Source organism: Chenopodium quinoa, unplaced genomic scaffold (assembly GCF_001683475.1).
Source record: "Chenopodium quinoa cultivar QQ74 unplaced genomic scaffold, ASM168347v1, whole genome shotgun sequence".
Taxonomy (NCBI): Eukaryota; Viridiplantae; Streptophyta; class Magnoliopsida; order Caryophyllales; family Amaranthaceae; genus Chenopodium; species Chenopodium quinoa.
In genome coordinates, this window is record NW_018744128.1 from 482,767 (window position 1) to 503,960 (window position 21,194).

The 21,194-nt window shown below is 36.7% G+C and overlaps 1 protein-coding gene across 1 annotated transcript; it reads right to left on the minus strand.

The window, feature by feature from the left end:
* Positions 1–363: 363 nt before the first annotated feature.
* LOC110692688 (RING-H2 finger protein ATL52-like) lies at positions 364–3,932 on the minus strand. Its single transcript, XM_021869726.1, has one exon. It carries the CDS (start codon positions 3,503–3,505, stop codon positions 2,291–2,293), a length of 1,215 nt encoding a protein of 404 aa, XP_021725418.1. The 5' UTR covers positions 3,506–3,932; the 3' UTR covers positions 364–2,290.
* Positions 3,933–21,194: the final 17,262 nt, after the last annotated feature.

Sequence of the window (21,194 nt, forward strand, 5' to 3'; positions counted from 1 at the left end):
ATTGCATGTTGGGGGGATTTCATTGTTAGCTTACTAGTATTAGAGGTTATTTGGTTGGGGGATTCAAGAGAGGGAACTGTAACTTGAATAGAGGCTTAAGGTGTATTTATATCTTACTACTTAATATCCAAAACAACCTTGTTAATATGTTAATTGCATATAAATAAGGGAGGAGTAGGAACAAACACTCCCTGTTATTAACTAATTACTCGTAATAATTATGATATCATAGAGCGTAAATAATACGAAGTATATTGCATGGGTAAATTATTAATCAATAGGTTACCAAACATCTTGTAGAAAATTAGACCTTTTTATCATGAACTACTGTGTTATTTAGTTTGAATTTTGGCAAGTGTTGGCCTTTTTTTTTTTTTTTTTTTTTTTTTTTTCTTCTTCATGCAATACATGCTACCTATCTACATTGTTCCTCTCAGTCCCTTCTCGCGTTCCTCTCAGTCACCCTTAAAATTGTAGGTCGGCTCACTTGATAAGACAGCCCTACCCCATATGAAGATGTCACACCCCACAATGAGAAATGACCCAACAGGCCAACATGGTCGTTCATTAGTCGTAGAAGTGTGAAAAATGGCACTCCGTATGTTTGTTTAGAGAGACGGGGATAAAATGTTCTTGTATCCTAAATTCCTAATCCTGTTCCCTATCTACATCAAACAAGTGAAAAAACATAAATTTCCCCTTACTCTATATCACACGCCCCGTAAAATATGGACAAAATCAAGGGAAAAACAGTACCCTGTTTGAAGGAGAAAACAACAATGATGTCAAGCTGCTGACAGCTTTAAAGTTCAAACCTGCTATTTGGTCTTAATGTTCATACCTCTCTAACATCAAACTAACTGCAGCACACATTTACACACACTTCAGGAAGATAAACAGGGCAGACAGTCTGTGCCTGACGTACTCAGCTAGTATACACCAATTAGAATCTTTATCTGTTGAACCTTAATCAAAATGAGTGTTCACACCAGCAGAAAAATCCCTGAAACTGAATTGTTTTAACAAGATCAAAGAAAGACAGTAACATACAAGTATGAAATAGCAGACCTAGCAGCAAACAGAATTCTATAGTATCATACGTAAACTTAGGGTATCCGACGAGTTTTTGTGAAAAGAAAACGACTCCTAATGCGTCTTTAGTTTTCCTCTCGATACACTGACAGAGTCAGAGCATCAGATTTGAAATGAGCTTATTTGCTTCTGTTTAGTAGAACACTGAAAATAATTCAAGTACTTACAGTGTCTCATACTCTCATTACTTTAAAGCATTTGCAAGTCGTTCCTACAAACAGATCATGATAGAATATTTTCTAGGATGAACTCATATCATGATGACAGATTAGATCAAACACAGCAGAATTCCAGCTACAATTGTACACCCTTGGCTCTAGGAGCTTTGATTTTGTTCAGACAAGTCACTCGAAAAATCTACAGCAGAAATAACACAAAATGACATCTAGGAGAGTTAGTTCAGCTGAGACCTGTGTGTCTGACACAGGTGCATATTAGACAGTCTAGTTACGCCATTTTCTTGAAGAGCCAGCCTAATCAAGCTATACATTCAAGGAGGAAATGCAAGTGCTGATTCTAAATGGGAGAAAGAAGGATAATCAAATTGAAGATGAACGACAGTCACATCAGCTGACAAAATATGCACATAACATTCAATGTAAGTAACTAAGAAAGGTAAATCTATCAGGCTATCAGCAATAAATGTTGGCAAACGCAACACATTCAAGCACTAACCACTGTCCTCAAATTGAAATAGACCTAATAAAAATTTTACTACAAAAATGCAATAATGCAAGGCAGACCTAGCTGTAAAATTTCACTACAGCAACCAAATAATACTTAAAATAGCATATAATCAAACTTTTCCAGTAAAAGATGAGCTTCTGCAGCAAAAACAAAGCATAAATTGTAGTTCTTGATGCCATTATATTGTATCATTACTTACTGAGTGCAAAAATTGCAGAGGCACTCTAATCATATATAGTGGCTTCAATTTGAGTAAACCACAATCGTTGACATAAAGTTTTATCATATTTACATTAATTTATCATATCATACCAATGCCTGAATGCCCTATCCTCATTACCTATATATGCTCCAACGTCTGAAACAGCCTTCGGCACCAGACAATTAGACCAGCTTTATATTCCTGAGACTTTGGTATGTTGGGACCATAATTCACCAATGTATAGCAGTATAATTATTTGAGGCGGTGAGCATGTCTTATGACATTAGCAAGATGATCAATCCACCTTATTCATAATGGAAGAACTGAGGCCTGGCTTTTCGTCCTGCGAAATGAAAAGAACCTGCTACTCGAAGACAACGATCTCTTCATAGAAACAGGATCCTTCTGAAATGATAGACCAATAGACGAACTCTTCATCAATAAACCTGACATACTCGATCCCCTCTTATTACCACCCCCTTTCCCTGAATCAACCTTCTTCTCCTGCAGAACAACCCCAGAATTCCCACCACCAGAACACCCTTCATTGTAACGCCTATCACTAGAACTACCTTCATTGCCCACAACAGCACCACAGGCTGCAGAAGCAGCTACAGCATCGAACGAAAACGACCTCCTAACCGGCTCCAAACCCTCCTCCACCCCTCGAAACCGATGATTCTCACCTAAATCACTATAAATCCTTAGCTCACGATTCTTCTTCAAAATCTCAGCTATCCTTACACCCTCCCCAACAGGCAATCCCCTCAATACATCCTCCCTTTCCCTCGAATTTCGATCACTACACTCGCCGCCTCCCCTAAACACTAACCCTCCATCATCCTCCTCCAAATTCACCCTCACACCCTCCTCACCGGAACCCGAACCACTCGAATTCAACCCCATTACACCAGAATCACCCCCCTCAACCTCATTCACAACAGGAGCCCGGCAAAGGGGGCAATTCTTATGAGACCTCAACCAAGTATCAATACAAGAAACATGAAAAGCATGACTACACTTTGGCAATAACCTAAGATCATCACCTTCCTCAAACTCAGTCAAACAAACAGAACATGAAGAATCACAACCATCAACAAAAAACCCATCAATTTTATTATACTTAAAAGCAGTTATTGAATCAATTACCGATTGTTGAAGCCCAATTGTTGCGATATGCCAAATTGGGTGATCCACAATCGACCCACCATCGTTCATCGAAGCATCATCGGAGCTCGCCGGAGAAACCCCTCGTCTCCGGTCGGTAAAACGAACCCTCAAAATGATAGTGCAAGTCGTAAGAAGAAGGAAGGAAACTCCGAGAATACAAACAGTAGCAATCAAAAAAGGAGCTATATGACTCTGAGAAGACGGTGGCAATGGCGGCGGAGGTGACGGCGGAGGAAAAGGAAAGGCGTAAGGGTTGGCGGGGTAGCGGTCGGAAAAACAGGGTTTGGTGAGGTTTTCACAGGGTCGTAAGAAGCAATAAATGTCGTCATAACCGGGAGAATCTGCCATGATCATGGAGCTTGAAAGAGATGAAAATGGCGGAATTTTGTTAAATTTGTTGTTTATATTTTGAGGGGTTTGGAATTGAAATTGGAATTGGAATTTTGCATGGTGTAGAATTCAAAGGAAGTGAGTGCGTTTCAGTTGGGTGAAAGGGGAGTTATGAATTTTTCCTGTAAAAAAGTCAAAAGGGGGAAACTTGAAGTCAAAATTCCGCGTATTATTAAATGGAAATAAATAAAAATGGTGGGTGGAAATTTTATAGATAAAGATGGGAGGAGAGAGAAGGGAGATGAAAAAATACGTGGAGTTTGTTATGCGAGATTAGTGGTTTTGAAATTGAAGGCCGGTGGTCATTTTTTTTGGATTGATGTAATAGTGCATTATCCATACTTCTTTCATTCTTTGGAGTCCCAAATACTAGTAAGTGGACTAGTAGTAGTCTAGAATGTCGTGCATGTTGGTTAAATCGGGTTTATACGTATTGATGTTACTCTGTATGTTGGTTAGATCGGATATATATTGATACTTAGCATATTGTGCATGTGTTGGAAGTTCTTGATATAAAAAACAAGAGTGTTGAGTGAAGGAAAGAAATCAAGAGAGAATGAGAGCCACAAATGAAAAAGGGAAAAATCCACATTAGTGGAGGGAAAGGTTTTTCCTTATTTATATATTGTAGTATGTTAGTACTACTTAGTTGAGTGACTTGGAGGTGGGTGTTGTACCCCACACATGTGCGGAATGCAATGCGCCGAGCCGGGTCAGACTCAGGCTGTGGGGAATGCAATGCGCGCAAGTGTGGGTTTTTTTTTTATCTTTTTGGAGGAATTTTATTTGACAGAATATTCTTTGTTTATTCTAACCGTTTTTCACTCTTGCGATTCACTGATTGTTTAGCCGTTAATCCCTTATTACAGCTAACCGTTACACCTTAACTATTGCTCTTGACTGACCAACGTTCTTCCTTTGATTGTGGGAAATAACGGTTTTGCTTGATCTTCGCTGAACGTTGCCTGATTCTCGGCCTTAATCATATGGTCGTTTCATCATTTTCCCTGTAGCCCGTTACCATTCCATACTCTATATAAACCTATGTTTGCTTCTTCGATCAACATAGAAAAACTCATACCTTTCTTTCTTCTCTTAGCATACTAAACACTGTTCTTAATTTTTTCTGGGCAAATATTCTGAATTCCAGTCGGGTTTGTGAGTGCACATAAACTCTGGCGCCGTGCTTATCCTGGAGGGCGGCCGCTTCTTGTCTGCTGCACCGGGAGATAGCGCGAAATTGTCTTTTAGGTCAGTGGTTCACCACGACACGGCTACTATTTTTCTGGTTTACGCATCAAGGGATAAGTTTATTGCCTTTAGTATCATATCAGTTTAACAGCATGTTGGTTAGATCGGTTTATGTTGGTGTTGAGAACTTAATTAGGACTATTATTATTCTGCTACTCTCTTAATCTCTTGCGAGTAGAGTTTAAAGAATGCAATAAAAGATTTAAGATTTAAACTTTAAAATATGATTGCAGTTTTGCTAATATTTCTTGGTTTATTAAGAGAATAATGATTACGAAGGGTGACTTAATTTTTTGTATGAGTCAAGGAGTATATGTCATGTTGATATTATTACGAGGTGAGAAAGTATCCTAAATTGTGGCCTGGGTTGAGGTCATCTAGCATGACATGCGTGTTGGTTAAATCTTATATTGATGTGAACAACATTAGTATTTTATGCTGGAAAGATGTATAAATGTAAGTTTATAGGTTTTTGAATTGTAAGCTACAAGTATAATTCTTCGCATCGCAAAGTTAATTCCTTATTATTACGATATGATCTCTATACTATTCTATCAATTAAAATTCTTTGTTGATTATGATCTGATCTTATTAATTGTCTAACTATTAATGTACATGATTATATTACCAAAATCTCATATCTAATTCAACTACCAAAATCTCAAAATTAAATTGAAGTTTGTTTTCTCCCCAAAGTTGATATTTAGGATCAATTCAATGTCCTAAAAACTCGGCCAATTAATATAGAAAACTAAAATACAAAATAATTATAATGAATGAGACTTTCCACCCGTTTATTTTTTTTTCTTTTTTTTTCATTCATCAATTTAAACTAAACCTAGCTTAGGTTTTTTTTTTTTTTTTTTACCTCACACGTACTGTTTTTCCTCTCCTTTTAAAATTATCTCCTTACCCTCTTTTAAAACTCTTTTAAATTTTATTTGTATACTCACTTTATACACTTTTTTTTTCTTCTTTATAAACTTTTATTCAATCGGTTATCTTGCTATACTCTTTTTCCTTTTTTGACGATTCTTTATGACTATATTAATGTTAACCGACACCAAATCATTTTAGAATTAAGACTTTGTTGTTGTTGTTGTTGGGACTTTCCACCCATTGATTTGAAAAAGAATCGTTACAAGGCCCTTCTAAAATTTGCTAATGGAGGCTAATGATTGAGAATTGAGAGAGAAGAAGAAGAGTTAATAAAATAATAACATAATACTAAAACAGACACCAGAAATGGCACGTGTTACTTTCTGGTGCTGTTTTTTTCCCTCCAAAAATCCATCCTATTTTCTTGCCAAAATCATTTTAAGGAATATTTAGACACTACTAGAAATAGGCCGGATTCTGACGGACTGAAATTCCCTCGGAAAATTCGAATTTTCCGATGGAAATTGGATATGTCAGAAAATTCCGCCGAAAAATGTTAGTTCCGACGGAAAATCCCTCGGAAATATTACAACGGATTTTTTTTCCCTCGGAAGCAATCAATTCCGAGAGAAAAAAATCCTTCAATTTCCGTTGGAAGCGGTCAATTCCGAGGGAAAAAAATCCGTCGGAAAATATTAATTTCCTACGGATTTAAAATTCGTAGGAAAATTCCGAGGGATTTTAATTCCGTCGAAAATTTCCGAAGGAAGTTTAAGCTTTTTCGACGGAAAAAAAAAAAAGAAAAGAAATAACAAAACGATACAAAAACCCGGAAACCCTAAATTCCCCCTTCCCCTTTCATCTCTCTTTTCTCTCTCCTCTTTCCGCCTCTTTCCTCTTTCTCTTTCCTCTCTTCTTTCCTCTGCTCTTCCTCTCTGATTTCCTCTCCTCCTTCATTCTATCTTCTTCTCTTTCTTCGTTGCTCTTTTCTCTTTCTCACTCTTGCACCGTCAACAACAACTACAAACCGCTATAATCGACAACAACTCCGACCATGAAAACTCTAGATCTAGATTTTTCATGGTCGAATTTGGCCTCGTAAACCCATTTTTGAGGTTTTATGTGGTCGAATTAAGGTACATATCTTTTTTTTAATTAATTTGTTGTATTTTTGGTTTTTTGTTGATGTTTTTTCCGGTTTTTTTTCATTAATTTGTTGTTAGATATTTAATGTTTTTTCGGTTGTTTTTTTCGAATTTTTTGATGTTTTATTGGGTGGGTTTCGGTGCTGGGTGTGGGTGGTGGTTTTAGGTAGGTTTCGGTGTTGGGTGTCGGTGGTGGTTTAAGGTGGGTTTCGGTGGTGGTTGGGGAGGGTGGGGAATGGTGGTTTCGGTGGTGGTTTGTAGATGGTGGTGGTAGCTGGTGGTGTGGGGAGGCGTGGGTGGGTCTGGGTTAGGAGGATCTGGGCTAGGTGTAGGGAGGATCTGGGCTGGGTTCAGTGGTGGTAGGTAGCGCTGGGTGGTCTGGGCTTAGGGTTAAAGTTAGAGGGTGGTGGAGTGGTGGTGAGCAGGACTAATTTTTTTTTTTTATTGACTTTTCCGACGGAAAATTCCGTCGGAATATACTTCTTCCGACAGAAAATTCCGTCGGAATATAACTCATACCAACGGAAAATTCCGTCGGAACATTGCGACGGACTTTCCAAATAAGTCAATCTTGACTCCGACAGAACAAAATCCGTCGGAAATTCCTTCGGAATGGACCTTTCTGACGAAATTTCCGACGGAATATCGCGAAATTCCTACAACATGTATTGCGACGGTGCCTTCCGTCGGAATGGGCATTTCTGACGGAATTTTAGGGTTTTCCTACGGATTTTTTCCGTCATTGATTGGCTGTTTTCTAGTAGTGAGATAATATGAATTTTCTATTTTTGTTTCTTCTATACATACAATGTCAACTAAAATATTATTCTAATATTATTTTATACTTCATGACTATTCTGGCCAAAATCTTTTAAAAGAATATTTGTATACTGTATTATGATTTCCTATTTGGTCATCTTATTTCTTCTACATACAATCAACTAAAATATTTGTGCATCATTTTCTAAAGCGGCAGTTTTTATGTAAATGCATTACTTCCTTTTTTTTTTGGACGACCCCTTTTTTTCATACATATTTTTAATTATATCTCCATCTTCACATGTTCCCGCACTTTTTTATTTATTTATTTATTATTATTATTCCGCTCCTCTCACATCCTTTATTTTTTTAATAACCATCGCCCCCTAATTTCAATTTAAATTTTTTTTATCTCCAAACGAATTCCACCTACACAAAATTTTACTTCTTTCAATTCACCATCCTAAAATTTAGTGTTGGTAAAACCGATGCACTTAAAAAAATGGAGGAGTATAAATTTGGCAATTTTGTCTCTAAGAATTTACTGTATATCATATATGATTGTAAAATAAATATTGTCTTTGAACAACTTATATCACATGTCTAATTCTTGAAAAAAGTATTATCTCAGCTCAATCAAATGTAATAATATGGACGATAGTACATTAAATTGTTGAAATATTAGTTACTAAAAAAATATTTATATCTCAGCTAATCACAAAAAAAAAAAAAAAAAAAAAAAAAAAAAATTTGCCAGTACATGCACTTATTTGAGTTAAATTTTTACTTTTAAGTAGGGCAACTAACGAGCGCAATGCACGCGTCATAACTAACCATACACATGGAGCTTTTTTTTAGTTGGTCTTATGTCACAACTTAAGTTGTTGCTAGCATTAATAAAGGAAAATAGCCATAACTAACTATATCCGGGGAGCTTTTTTTAATTGGTTTGTCACAATTTAAGTTGTTGCCAGCATTAATAAAGGAAAATACATAAAAAGAAAATAATAAAAATAAATAATTAAATAAAAATTGTATGTAAATAATCATATTAATAGGCATAATTGTCTCAACAATATTCATAAAAATTGAATAATATTTTTAGGGGCACGATTGTCTCAACATATTCATAAATGTAATGATATAATATAAGAGTAACTATGTACATAAACATTTCAATGGGGCGTAATTGTCTCAACAGTACACTATTCAATTATTCATAAATGTTTAGTCATACTTTTAAAAAGGAAGAGATAAAGAATCTACTATAAATTGTTAGTTAAACATGTCATGTTGACATCACTATTGTCCACGTGACAGCTTCATTATAAAAAATTTCCCCCTAATCTTAAGCTAACTTCATCAAATTATGTTTTGTAATTTTTTTTTTTTTTTGCCAATCATGTTTTTTATTTAATGAGATGAATTTGAATTGGGGTGGCAAAAATAAACTGATTTTACTGTTTTCTTTTCCCCAAAAGATCGCTTTGACTATTGAGCTAAACTCTCTCCCCTCTATTTCATCTCATCTTATCCCATCCCCTATTTTGTTTGTTTTTTTCTTCTCCGATCCACCTCCTATGAACCATTGAATTAAGGATCGGAATATCAAATACTATTATTTTAGTATGTTACGTATTAATTTTAAAACTATTTTAATAATATACAACTTTAAATTACGCAATTTTTTTTGTTAAATCTGTGCATCGCACGGGCATTAATCTAGTGTAATACTATAAAGTTGTATGATATCAAACTAAACTTGCCAAAATAAAAATAAAAAAATCATTTTAATTTGGGATGTACCAAAAAAATAGGGAAAAAGGAAAATGTTCCACTTATTGGCTCATATAGTGCATGAGAGGTTAAATTTATAACTAGCACCCCTTAATTATTTTTATTTAAAATTTAGCATTCACATGGCATAATGTGAGCTTAATTTAGTCTATCATGCCCTTAATAGTCATCTTGCCCTCGATTAAAACCTCAAAGCTTTAGATCTTAGCCTTGAAAGAAACATGATATAAAATAAAGACGAAGCTTGTGAACTAATCATCGTCCATTTCTCTACCTAATGTTACCAAATTAATTAAATTAATATGGGTTTTTTTTTTTTTTTTTTTTTTTTTTTTTTTTTTTTTTTTTTATATTGCACAAAAAGAAATTAAAACCAATATAATTAAGACAAAATTTTAGGCTTTTAGTGTTAAAATGGGCGGCTCTACCTTTCAATTGCGGTGCAATATTTATTTATATACGAGTAGTTTGTTATTAAACAAAAACTTGAGTCGTTTATTAAACCATACCCAAATACTTTTTATTAACTAACAAACAGTAGTGTCTGTGATAAGTACTTCCTTAGTGGCAAAACACTCCACAACATATACTCTAATAGTGTAGTTAGTAGCTAGTACATGGGCCAGTAAGCTGCCTCATTAAAAATGAGAAAAATTGATAGAATTAACGGGCTGTTTGGTAAGTGGGATTATGGGTTGGGAATGGGAATAATAATCCCTAATCTTTATAAATCTATGTTTGGTTGGTGGGAATTATGATATAGGGAATGGGCTTGGGAAAAATTAGCTTGTATTCCCTACATTTTATTACTCGGGGGGCAGGTAATATTTTGGGGAAATTCACTGAATTGTTAAAAAGACAATACTACCCCCTCTTTTGTGACATATATTTACACTTTTTTAATATGCAAAGGGTAATCTTGTAAATTATGCTTTTAATCCCTCTATTATTCCCACATACCAAACATAGGATTTAAAATTTCTCAATCTTATTTTCAAAATATGCCAAATAAGGGATTGAGATTATTTCATGAATTCCCACCTATTAATTCCCATTCCCACTCCCACCCTATATTCCCCAAATTCCCATTCCCATTTACCAAACGCCCCGTAAGAGAATTAATCAAACTTATTAAGACCTCTTAAATAATAATTGCAAGGTTGGATCCATTTCGAACCCTATGGCCTATATATGCTTAATTAAGCTTGTTAATTGTTATCATGCAATGGAGCCATGGAGGTTATCACTCTTGATGTATTTCGATCACTTGCATTGCGATGAAGAGCAAGTTGTAGGCAATGATGTGGTGATAATGTATCAATTATTCTATACTTGTATCAATTAAGAGCACAAACATCAGCTACTCACTTCAATGACAGCTTGTAATTGTTAATTAAATTCCCTAAATCTCTATATATTATAGTTAACGTTGTTAATCAAACAACAAAAGCCTACTATATCATATATATGCATATTTAATGTTAATTGAAGGATCAATAGGGTAATGGAATAAACAATAAATATACTCTAGAGGGGGGGTTGAATAGAGTATGGCAAATTTTCGTGAATATAAATCTCAAGGTCTTGATATTAGTTTTAAGGCGGAATAAACTGATTCACTTATCAGAGTCAAGGCTTTGAGATTCAGTTCAAAACTTAAAACCAAACTTTGAAACTTAGGCAAAATATAAATTACGAATTAAAACAGAAATAAAAACAAGTAAAGTAAAGCAAATAAAAATGAGACAAGGCACAGCGATATTTTTACGAAGTTCGGCAAATATGCCTACGTCTCCGCCTAGGGTTATCCAACCCGTAGGATTTTAAATCTTTTTATTTCTTCCTTTAGAGTCTTAAAGCACCTAGAAGATCTCCCATCTTCTTTCCGCGGCCACCCAGCTACACCTTGGCAACTCAATTCCCAAAGATAAAAAGCTACCTAAAATACTTTGAGTATTATAATATTACTCTAAGTATATCTCACTTTTGATATATTCTTTTTCCACTCTTAGATACACTTTTCTTTTCTCTCGAAACAATCACACAATAAGGTATTAAAATACTAGAGAGAAAATATTTAACAACTCTTGCTATAGCGTATGAAGTTTGATAATTCTTGTGTGTTCTTGTTGTTGTTTTCTTAAGCACACACTAGGCGAAAAACCCCAATCCCCACCGGTTCAAACCACACTTTCCCCACCGGTTTTGAACCGTTCTTGATTTGGGGGGTGCTAAATCCTCAAAGACTTCCCACCGGTGGCAAAAACCACTTTTCCCACCGGTTTTGGAGTGAACTGGTGGCAAAAACTTCTGATTTATGTTATAGATGGAGCACTTTTCCCACCGGTTTTCAAGTGAACCGGTGGCAAAACTTCTGATTTATGTTATAGATGGAGCACTTTCCCCACCGGTTTTCAAGTGAACCGGTGGCAAAACTTCAACATTCCCACCGGTTTTCACAGTGAACCGGTGCCAAAAGTCAGCGCGCCAGTTTTTAAAATTATTTTGGGCACCGGTTCATTGAAAAAACCGGTGCCCAAAATAATTTTAAAAACTGCACATCCTGTATTAATTCTGCCATTAAAATATATTATAATAACATTAATAATAATAATAATTATTACCCGTATTATTATTATTATTATTATTATTATTATTATTATAATATTATTATTAAAAATACTAAAAATATAATAATTTTTACATTGGAATAATAACAACAATACATAAATATTAATTAATAACCGTAAATGCGATAAAATGAAATGTCATATAGCTTTTACAACTCATTAATTAAAAGGTGTTATATTTACAAACTATACTAATAATTAATGTATAAGTTAACAAGTTCAAATTAAATTATATGTGATGAAAGACGCTAACATGTCTCGAACTTCATTCAGCTCTTTGCTCGTCAATGGACCTCCTTTCTGTACCTTGCAAAACTTGGTTAAACAAAAATGATGTTAGCTAGAATTAATTACTTAGGTTATGTATGTAAAAATACATTTGCAATTTAAGTTAGGCAAAAATTTAATACATAGGCCTATATGACTACTACTTCATCTATTTTCTACATTTATTGCCAAATCAACTCATTCTTCCTCATAACATGTCAATATTACCTAGTTAGAGGCAGCTACAGCTTGAAATCACATTAAAAGAACAAGTCAAGTGTTTTAAGACGCATTTTCAACCTAAATGGCCCGAATAAGGCCTATATCACTACTTGTATGCCTATTTTCTATATTTTAATCAAATTAGCTCATTCTTCCTCTTAACATGTCATTATTACCTAGTTAGAGACAGCTAAGGCTTGAAATCACATTAAAAGAGAATTTGAATGGTTTTAGGACGCAATTTCATTCAAAATGTCCGAATAAGGCCTATATCACTACTTCTATGCCTATTTTCTATATTTTTAATCAAATTAGCTCATTATTCCTCTTAACATGTCATTATTACCTAGTTAGAGGCAACTAAGTCTTGAAATCACATTAAAAGAGCAAGTCAAGTGTTTTAAGACGCATTTTCAACCTAAATGGCCCGAATAAGGCATATATCACTACTTGTATGCCTATTTTCTACACTTCTTATCAAATCAACTCATTCTTTCTTTTAACATGTCATTATTACATAGTGAGAGGCAGATAAGGCTTGAAATCACATTAATAGAGCATTTGAATGGTTTTAGGACGCAATTTCATTCAAAATGGCCGAAATAAGGCCTATATCACTACTTGTATGCCTATTTTCTATATTTTTAATCAAATTAGCTCATTATTCCTCTTAACATGTCATTATTACCTAGTTAGAGGCAACTAAGTCTTGAAATCACATTAAAAGAGCAAGTCAAGTGTTTTAAGACGCATTTTCAACCTAAATGGCCCGAATAAGGCATATATCACTACTTGTATGCCTATTTTCTACACTTCTTATCAAATCAACTCATTCTTTCTTTTAACATGTCATTATTACATAGTGAGAGGCAGATAAGGCTTGAAATCACATTAATAGAGCATTTGAATGGTTTTAGGACGCAATTTCATTCAAAATGGCCAAAATAAGGCCTATATCACTACTTGTATGCCTATTTTCTACACTCCTTATCAAATCAACTCATTCTTTCTTTTAACATGTCATTATTATATAGTGAGAGGCAGCTAAGGCTTGAAATCACATTAATAGAGCATTTGAATGGTTTTAGGACGCAATTTCATTCAAAATGGCCGAAATAAGGCCTATATCACTACTTCTATGCCTATTTTCTACACTTCTTATCAAATCAACTCATTCTTTCTTTTAACATGTCATTATTACATAGTGAGAGGCAGCTAAGGCTTGAAATCATATTAAAAGAGCATTTGAATGATTTTAGGACGCAATTTCATTCAAAATGGCCGAAATAAGGCCTATATCACTACTTGTATGCCTATTTTCTATATTTTTAATCAAATTAGCTCATTATTCCTCTTAACATGTCATTATTACCTAGTTAGAGGCGGCTAAGGCTTGAAATCACATTAAAAGAAAAATTCAAGGGTTTTAAGACGCAATTCAAGGGTTTTCTCTTATCAAAACACACCACAAAAGCAAATTAACTAAGTCAATGGCATACCTCATCAAGCTGTTGTAAGTCTGTACAATGACTCATTATGTCCAACATGAATCTCATCACGTATAGTCCGCAATCAACTCCGTTATCTTGTTGTGCGCACTAGCATAGGAACACAGTAAATGAATCAAACATGCATAACAAATTAGCAACATCTTACACATCGTTTATTATAAAAATCACAAAATCATGTAGCATTACCATCGGTGATTTCCATGTAGGACCTTGAGGAGCTCGGCAATTTATCTTCTTCATAGTACTATAGAAAAGTAAGTTCAAACTTGATTAGTATGACTAATATAATAAATGAGTTAAGTAAGGATAATCAACACTAGATAGCTATATTTACTTTCGCAATATAGACTTCACGAGGAGCTTTTTCGGATGAGGCAATCGAGCTGAATCAAAAAGGAAGATGGTGTTACCGGGAACACAAATCACCAGCAGGGTCCAATGTGCACTACAAAAATGGACAATACACAAACAAGTCAATAATTAGCCGTGTACAACATATAATTAGGGGAAACAAATGAATTTGACATGGTCAAACGTACTCCTCAAAACATGGGGCGAATATGAACTTGTCACCCGCACGCAATGATTCCTTGATACCCTGTTCAAAATAGTACAACACGTCAGGGTAGTTGCCTAAGATTCTAGTAGTGGAGATTTTCTCGGGGCATAACCACCCTACTTGACACGGAGAATCAATCTCAAGTAAGTGCTCCTGTAGTGCTCTGCATGCATGGTAACAAAATATTAATGGGAAATTAAATGACAAGCAATCACCACTAATCTGAATAACATAATAGTGTCTGGCATTAAATTACCTCATGAATTTTTGAACGAGGGAGATGTTAAGCATTGAACCACTTAGAAATTCTTTCACATCTTCTTTGCTAAGCCATGCAACTGCATCCTCATCAAAGTGGAACATTGCCTTAGGTAGTGGAACTTGAATGGGAGTGTCACTAGGCAACATACTAACACGGTTGTGTAGAAATGTTAAATCTTTAGACAACGTTTGAAGGACCGTGTCAGCAACAAGTGGAGTAGCATGCAAAGCTGAACCTCTCGAAGAGTTCTTCTTCGACCCTTTTTCACTCTCCGACCTTTGTTATTAGAACCAAACATATCACAAGGGGTCGTTTCCTACACAATTGATAATGTGCCCATATTCACTAAGATTGATAATGTGCCCATATTCAATAAGATAGAACTAAACAAATTCACCTGTAAATCTGGAAAATGATGAGGTGCTGGATTATCGAGCTCCCTCGAGTCCGCATGTGTAGGCGTACCATCCTGCAACAAGAAATTAATGATTTCCACCTTAGATCCTACATAACTCAATATGCCAAAACTAAAAGTTTTGAAACTACCTCATTTGCATCATCGTCTCCATGTATATCATCTTCCCCTTGTCCTTTTGGGTGACTACATGAGTCGACGGGTGTATTCAAGGGGAAAGGCAAGCTCGGCAGGTTCATTTGCTTCGCCCAAGCGTTAAATTCACTTACGAGCTCGTTGCGGACTTGTTCCTTAATCGATGCCACCGTGGAAACCAAGTCATGAGGTGAGTTCACACTTGCTCGGGATCTTCCTGATTTGGTATACTCTGGACCCATCACCTTTTCCCACCCTAGCAATGAGCCTCCTGCACCTACTACCCGTCATGGATGGTAGGGCTTTCCCAAAGCCAAGGTGAAAGGGTCTTTTTCTACACTTGGGACGAGCTTGCCTTCAACCAGTTCTTCAGTGTGTTCAATCTGTAGCAAAAAAAAAATAAAAACAGAAACCAATAGCATCCATAAGTGATATTTATGCAAAATATTCATAGAGTTCTCAAGTTCGTAGTTTCTTACGAGCTTATCAGCCATTTCTTTGGTTTTCGGAGCCTTAATGGCCCATTTTCCGGTCTCCTTGTCATGCGCATGCAATGAACAGAAGAAATCACCAGCACGACTCACCAGCGTAGTGATCGTGGAAGAAGAGGGTCCTTTGGACGACCCTAGTAGAAAAGTGGGGTATACTCCTTCGTTGACCCACGTTTCCCTCCATTCACCAAATGTCTTACACCCCATACGTTGGGTGTATTGCTTCATATTTGCATTTTTGGAATTTTGCTCCCTCAGTTCCTACGTAATTAGAATTGTTAGTATTATTACTTCAAAAAGAGATAATATATTATACAATTGTAATCAAATTTACTTAAACTTACAATTGCTTCCTTTGTACTTTGTTGAATAACAAAAGCTTCCCAATCATCCTTCGATATGTTTGGCCATTTTTGCCATGGGAGTAGCTCTTCATTGATGACTTCATCATCATTGCATTTCTTCTTGTTTGGTTTTTTCTTCCTCTTTGTGATCCAACCACAAACTAATTCGCTCTTGAAGCCTCTGAATCTTTCCGCTAGCAAAGATTCAAACACCCTTCGCTTGGCGGCATCATTAGAAATATTAAACAGACTCTGCAAAAACAAATAAAGTCGATTATTAGTTTCCCCTTTTACATAACATTAAAGTAAAGGTATTTATAATTGTATAAATATGCAAATAAAACACTTGCCCTTGTATCATTCCAAAATGTGTCAATCAAGCCTGGAGGTACTTCCCGCATACGAAGTGTAATCGGGATTTTACGCGCACAAATGCCAACGTGAATAGCATATGGATGACGAAATTTGCCTACAGGTTGGCCCGCCTTGTCGTACTCCAGGACCATGGGACCGACGGGTTTCTTGAAACTTGTCGTCGGACCCCTCACCTTTTTCTTAGCCGGTGCCCTCACCCCTCCTCCACTTTGTCCTTGGCTTTGATTGTGGGAAGTAGCGTTCTCACCAACCGTCTCAGAAGCTGCATTTTCAATAGGAGGCGCTTGTTCAGCCTCCATTTCAAATGCATCCAGCCTACGCTCCAACTCATCCTGAGCCTGATCTTCTGCCTCACCCAAATCAGGCTCCTTGTTCACATCATACAACTCATCACCATCCTCAGATAAGTCATCATCATCATCCTCTACATCCTCAACACAAACACGGTCCTGATCGTCCGCTATGAGATGTAATCACCTGCCATAACAATCATAACACGTTAGTAGTTGTATTATAAATACATTTGTAAGGTACAGTTATAAAATCAAATATAAATTGCCTAATTATAATACTTATGACAATTAATTAATTCATTTTCGGCTAACCTGTCATTTGATAATACTTTCAACACCTAAAATTGCAAAATTGCTGAAAATAGTACCTCATTCTAATATTCCTTCGTTGTGGTCTAATCGCACATAATTGGTTTGGTCGTCTACGTCATTTGGTACAACAGGTCTAGGAACAGTGAAAGGTGCCGAGTCATCAAACGCATCATATTCTTCCTCATCCTCGACATCTCCAATGCCTAGGATTCTTCTTTTGCCAGCTAGCACAATAGACCATTTCATATCTGCTGGGTCAGTTACGTAAAACACTTGCTTAGCTTGAGATGGAAGGATGAATGGTTCCGCACTGTCATTTAGGTGGCTAAGATCTACAAGAGTAAATTCATCATATTTGACGTTACGCATGATATTATCAACCCATTTACACCGGAAAAGAGCAATCGTGAAGCTACAATTATCAAGCTCCCGTATTTCTTGAATTCGACCATAGTATGATAACTCTGCATCAACGGGTGATTTATCCTTAGCACTTGCAAACTCCCTTGACGATGCCACAAGCGTTACACCACTGTTTTGGGTCGAGGAAGATTTCAAATCCTGACGCTCAGTCCAAAAAGTGTACCCATTTATGTCATATCCCTCAAACGAGCGAACATCATCCCTAGGACCATAAGCAAGCCACCTTACTGTATCAGTGACACTCTCATCCATTCTACCCATCACTCGATCACGAAACCAACTCACAAACCTCTTATTATGCATCTGCATCAATGCCCTTTCACCTTTCGATGGAAATTCATCACGCAAACTAGCCATGTGCTCATCTAAGTATGGGTGAACATCTGCAACATGGTGCAACACATATAGGTGTGCTTGTAAAAACTTATCTCGGTCAGGTGACATTCGTTTCGACCCGATTGTGCCGTGACCATCAAGTCTCCCTTCATGTCGAGAAGTAGGAAGACCAATAGGTTCAGCAATAGCTATATAGTCGGCCACAAAATTACCAATCTCCTCACCCGCGATCCCTTGAATCATACTTCCTTCCGGGTGAGCCCGATTCCTTACCTTATTTTGCAATGTACCCATGTGTCTTTCAAAAGGATAGCACCACCTCATGAACACTGGACCGCACAACTTAATTTCACGCACCAAATGAAGAATAAGATGCACCATTATGTCAAAGAATGAGGGTGGGAAGTACATCTCAAATTTACACAAATTCACAACCACATCCACCTGCAAAGCATCAAGTGCACAAGGATCAAGCACTTTGCTGCATATTGTATTGAAAAAAGAACAGAGGCTTGTAATAGCTTCTCTCACGTGCTTTAATAAAATACCACGTATTGCAATTGGTAGGAATACTTGCATAAGAACATGACAATCATGGGATTTCATACTTGTCAGCTTCAATTCTTCATTTAAGGATACAAATCTTTTCATGTTAGATCCATACCCTGATGGAACCTTAATTCCGTACAGACATGCACAAAACATCCGTTTTTCTACCCTTGACAATGTGTAGCAAGCCGGAGGTAAATAAGCCTTGGCATCCTTTGCTTTTCCATCATAATTCTTCTTCAACGCATCTGTGGACTTTCCTTTTCCCTTGCTCTTCCCCTTTCCTTGTTTTGAACTCGTTTCATCTCTCTTTTCCTGTTCTTTTCCCTTTCTAACCTTTTCCTGAGCCCACAATTCTGGACGAACCCCCATCTTTTGCAAATCTAACCGTGCACCCTTTCCATCCTTTGTTTTGCCTTGAATATTCATCAGCGTTCCCACAAGAGCATCACACACATTCTTCTCTATATGCATTACATCAAGACAGTGCCTAACATCATGTTCTTTCCAGTACGGAAGCTTCCAAAAGATTGATTCTTTTTTAAAGAGAGCAGTTGAGTCCGAAGCTTTTTCTGTTTTCCCAAATACTGTTCGTATACCCTTAACTTGAGCATAAAACTCCTCACCAGTCAATGGCCTAGGCGCAGTCCCCTCTTCCGCTTTCCCATCGAAAGCCTTTTTCTGCCTACAGTACGGGTGATCGCGCCTTAGCAACCTTCGAGTCCGCAAATACACCTCTTTGTGGCAATTGTCAAGGTGTATGCTTGGGGTGTCATCAATACAAATGGGGCATGCTTTTTTTTCCTTTGTTCTTGTACCCAGACAAGTTGCCATATGCAGGAAAATCATTAACGGTCCACATAAGAGCCGCACGCAAGGTGAACATCTCATTCTTATGAGCATCAAACACGGAAACCCCTTCGTCCCACATCTTTCTCAAATCGTCAACAAGTGGCGCAAGATAAACATCTATGTCGTTTCCAAGTTGCCTTGGCCCAGTTATTAGTAGTGAAAGCATTACATACTTACGTTTCATGCACAACCAAGGAGGCAAATTGTAGATCACTAAAAGTACTGGCTGCCATGTGTTGTGCTGGGTACTAAGAGTGCCAAATGGATTCATCCCGTCCGTGCACAACCCAAGCCTTAAATTTCTGACTTCATCACCAAATTCACCAAACTTCATATCAATGTTCTTCCATTGCGGGGAGTCAGCTGGATGCTTCAGCATTCTGTTTTTCTTTCTTCCCTCTGCATGCCACCTCAAGTTTTTTGCGTCTTTTGGTGTTGAGAAAAGACGCTTAAACCTTGGAATGATGGAAAGATACCACAACACTTTCGCAAGAGGTCCTTTCGTACCAGCATTGCAACTCATGCGCTTGTAGCGCGACTTCTTGCATCGTGGACACTCCTCCAATTGTTCATATTCATTTCGATAAAGAATACAATCATTAGGACATGCATGTATCTTCTTATACTCCAAACCAAATGGACACTCCAAACCAAATGGACACATGAGCTTCTTTGCATAATAGTATGACTTAGGAATTTCATTCCCGTCAGGCAACATCTCACTTAACACGATCAACAAAGCCGTAAAACTGTTGTCTGTCCACCCATGCTTCGACTTAATGTTAAACAGTGTTAGCACAGCTGATAGTTTGGAGTATTTTTTGCACCTAGGATACAAAGGCTTTTTAGAAGCCTCCGATAACGACTCAAACACGTCACCTTCAACACCACGCATCATTTCATTCACCCCTTCATCCTCCACCTCATCCACCTGATCATCATCAAATCCATCCTCATCACCATTATCAACAATAAATTCATCATTTTTGTATTCCTCGTCCACACGAATATCATTGCTTCTATCATCATACACATCATTCCCAATAACATCCCCAGTGTACTCTCCTTCTTCACCGGGCCAAATCCACACATGGTATTTAAGCCTAAACCCACGACAAACTACATGATCTCTAATGATATCAACACTATTAACCACCTTCACATTATTACAATCACCACAAGGACAATAGAGGCAATCGAAACCCATTCTGCGCTGATAAGATGAAGCCCTCTCACAAAACTCTTGAACCCCATCAAAGAATTCCAATGTATCATGTCTACCATACATCCAGCCACGATCCTTCTCCATTAAGTAAATTGCCTCTAAACATGGCAACATATTACGAATAATGTATAATTGCTACATCTATTATATATGTAAATCAAATTCAAACACACACCATGCATATAACATTCATATAGATACAATAATGCATATATGCTTCCAAAGGGTCCTTATCGCTCCAACCTAACCCATCCTTGAACGTTTACTCTCACTAGTGAATGTATGTCGACTTTCCAATTTTAAGGAAAATCCGGCAGCATTTCTACCCAGTTTTCCAAGTACACGATGTAGGTAATAACTTGCCCACACATGTACCCAGAGAACATGGTGATCGAGGAAATGCTAAGCCAAGATGTTCCTTAAAATCGAAAAAAGAAGACATACATTCACCACCTAAGTGAGAGTAAACGTTCAAGAACAGTCCCAACCGGGGACTATTCAAGACTTTCTCCTAATGAGAAAGCCTTGAACGGGTATCTAGGCATATGATGATGAAAGCATTTATATATTTTTGTATTAATTTGTCATTAAACAATACACAAGTTGTAATGGCATGAGAAA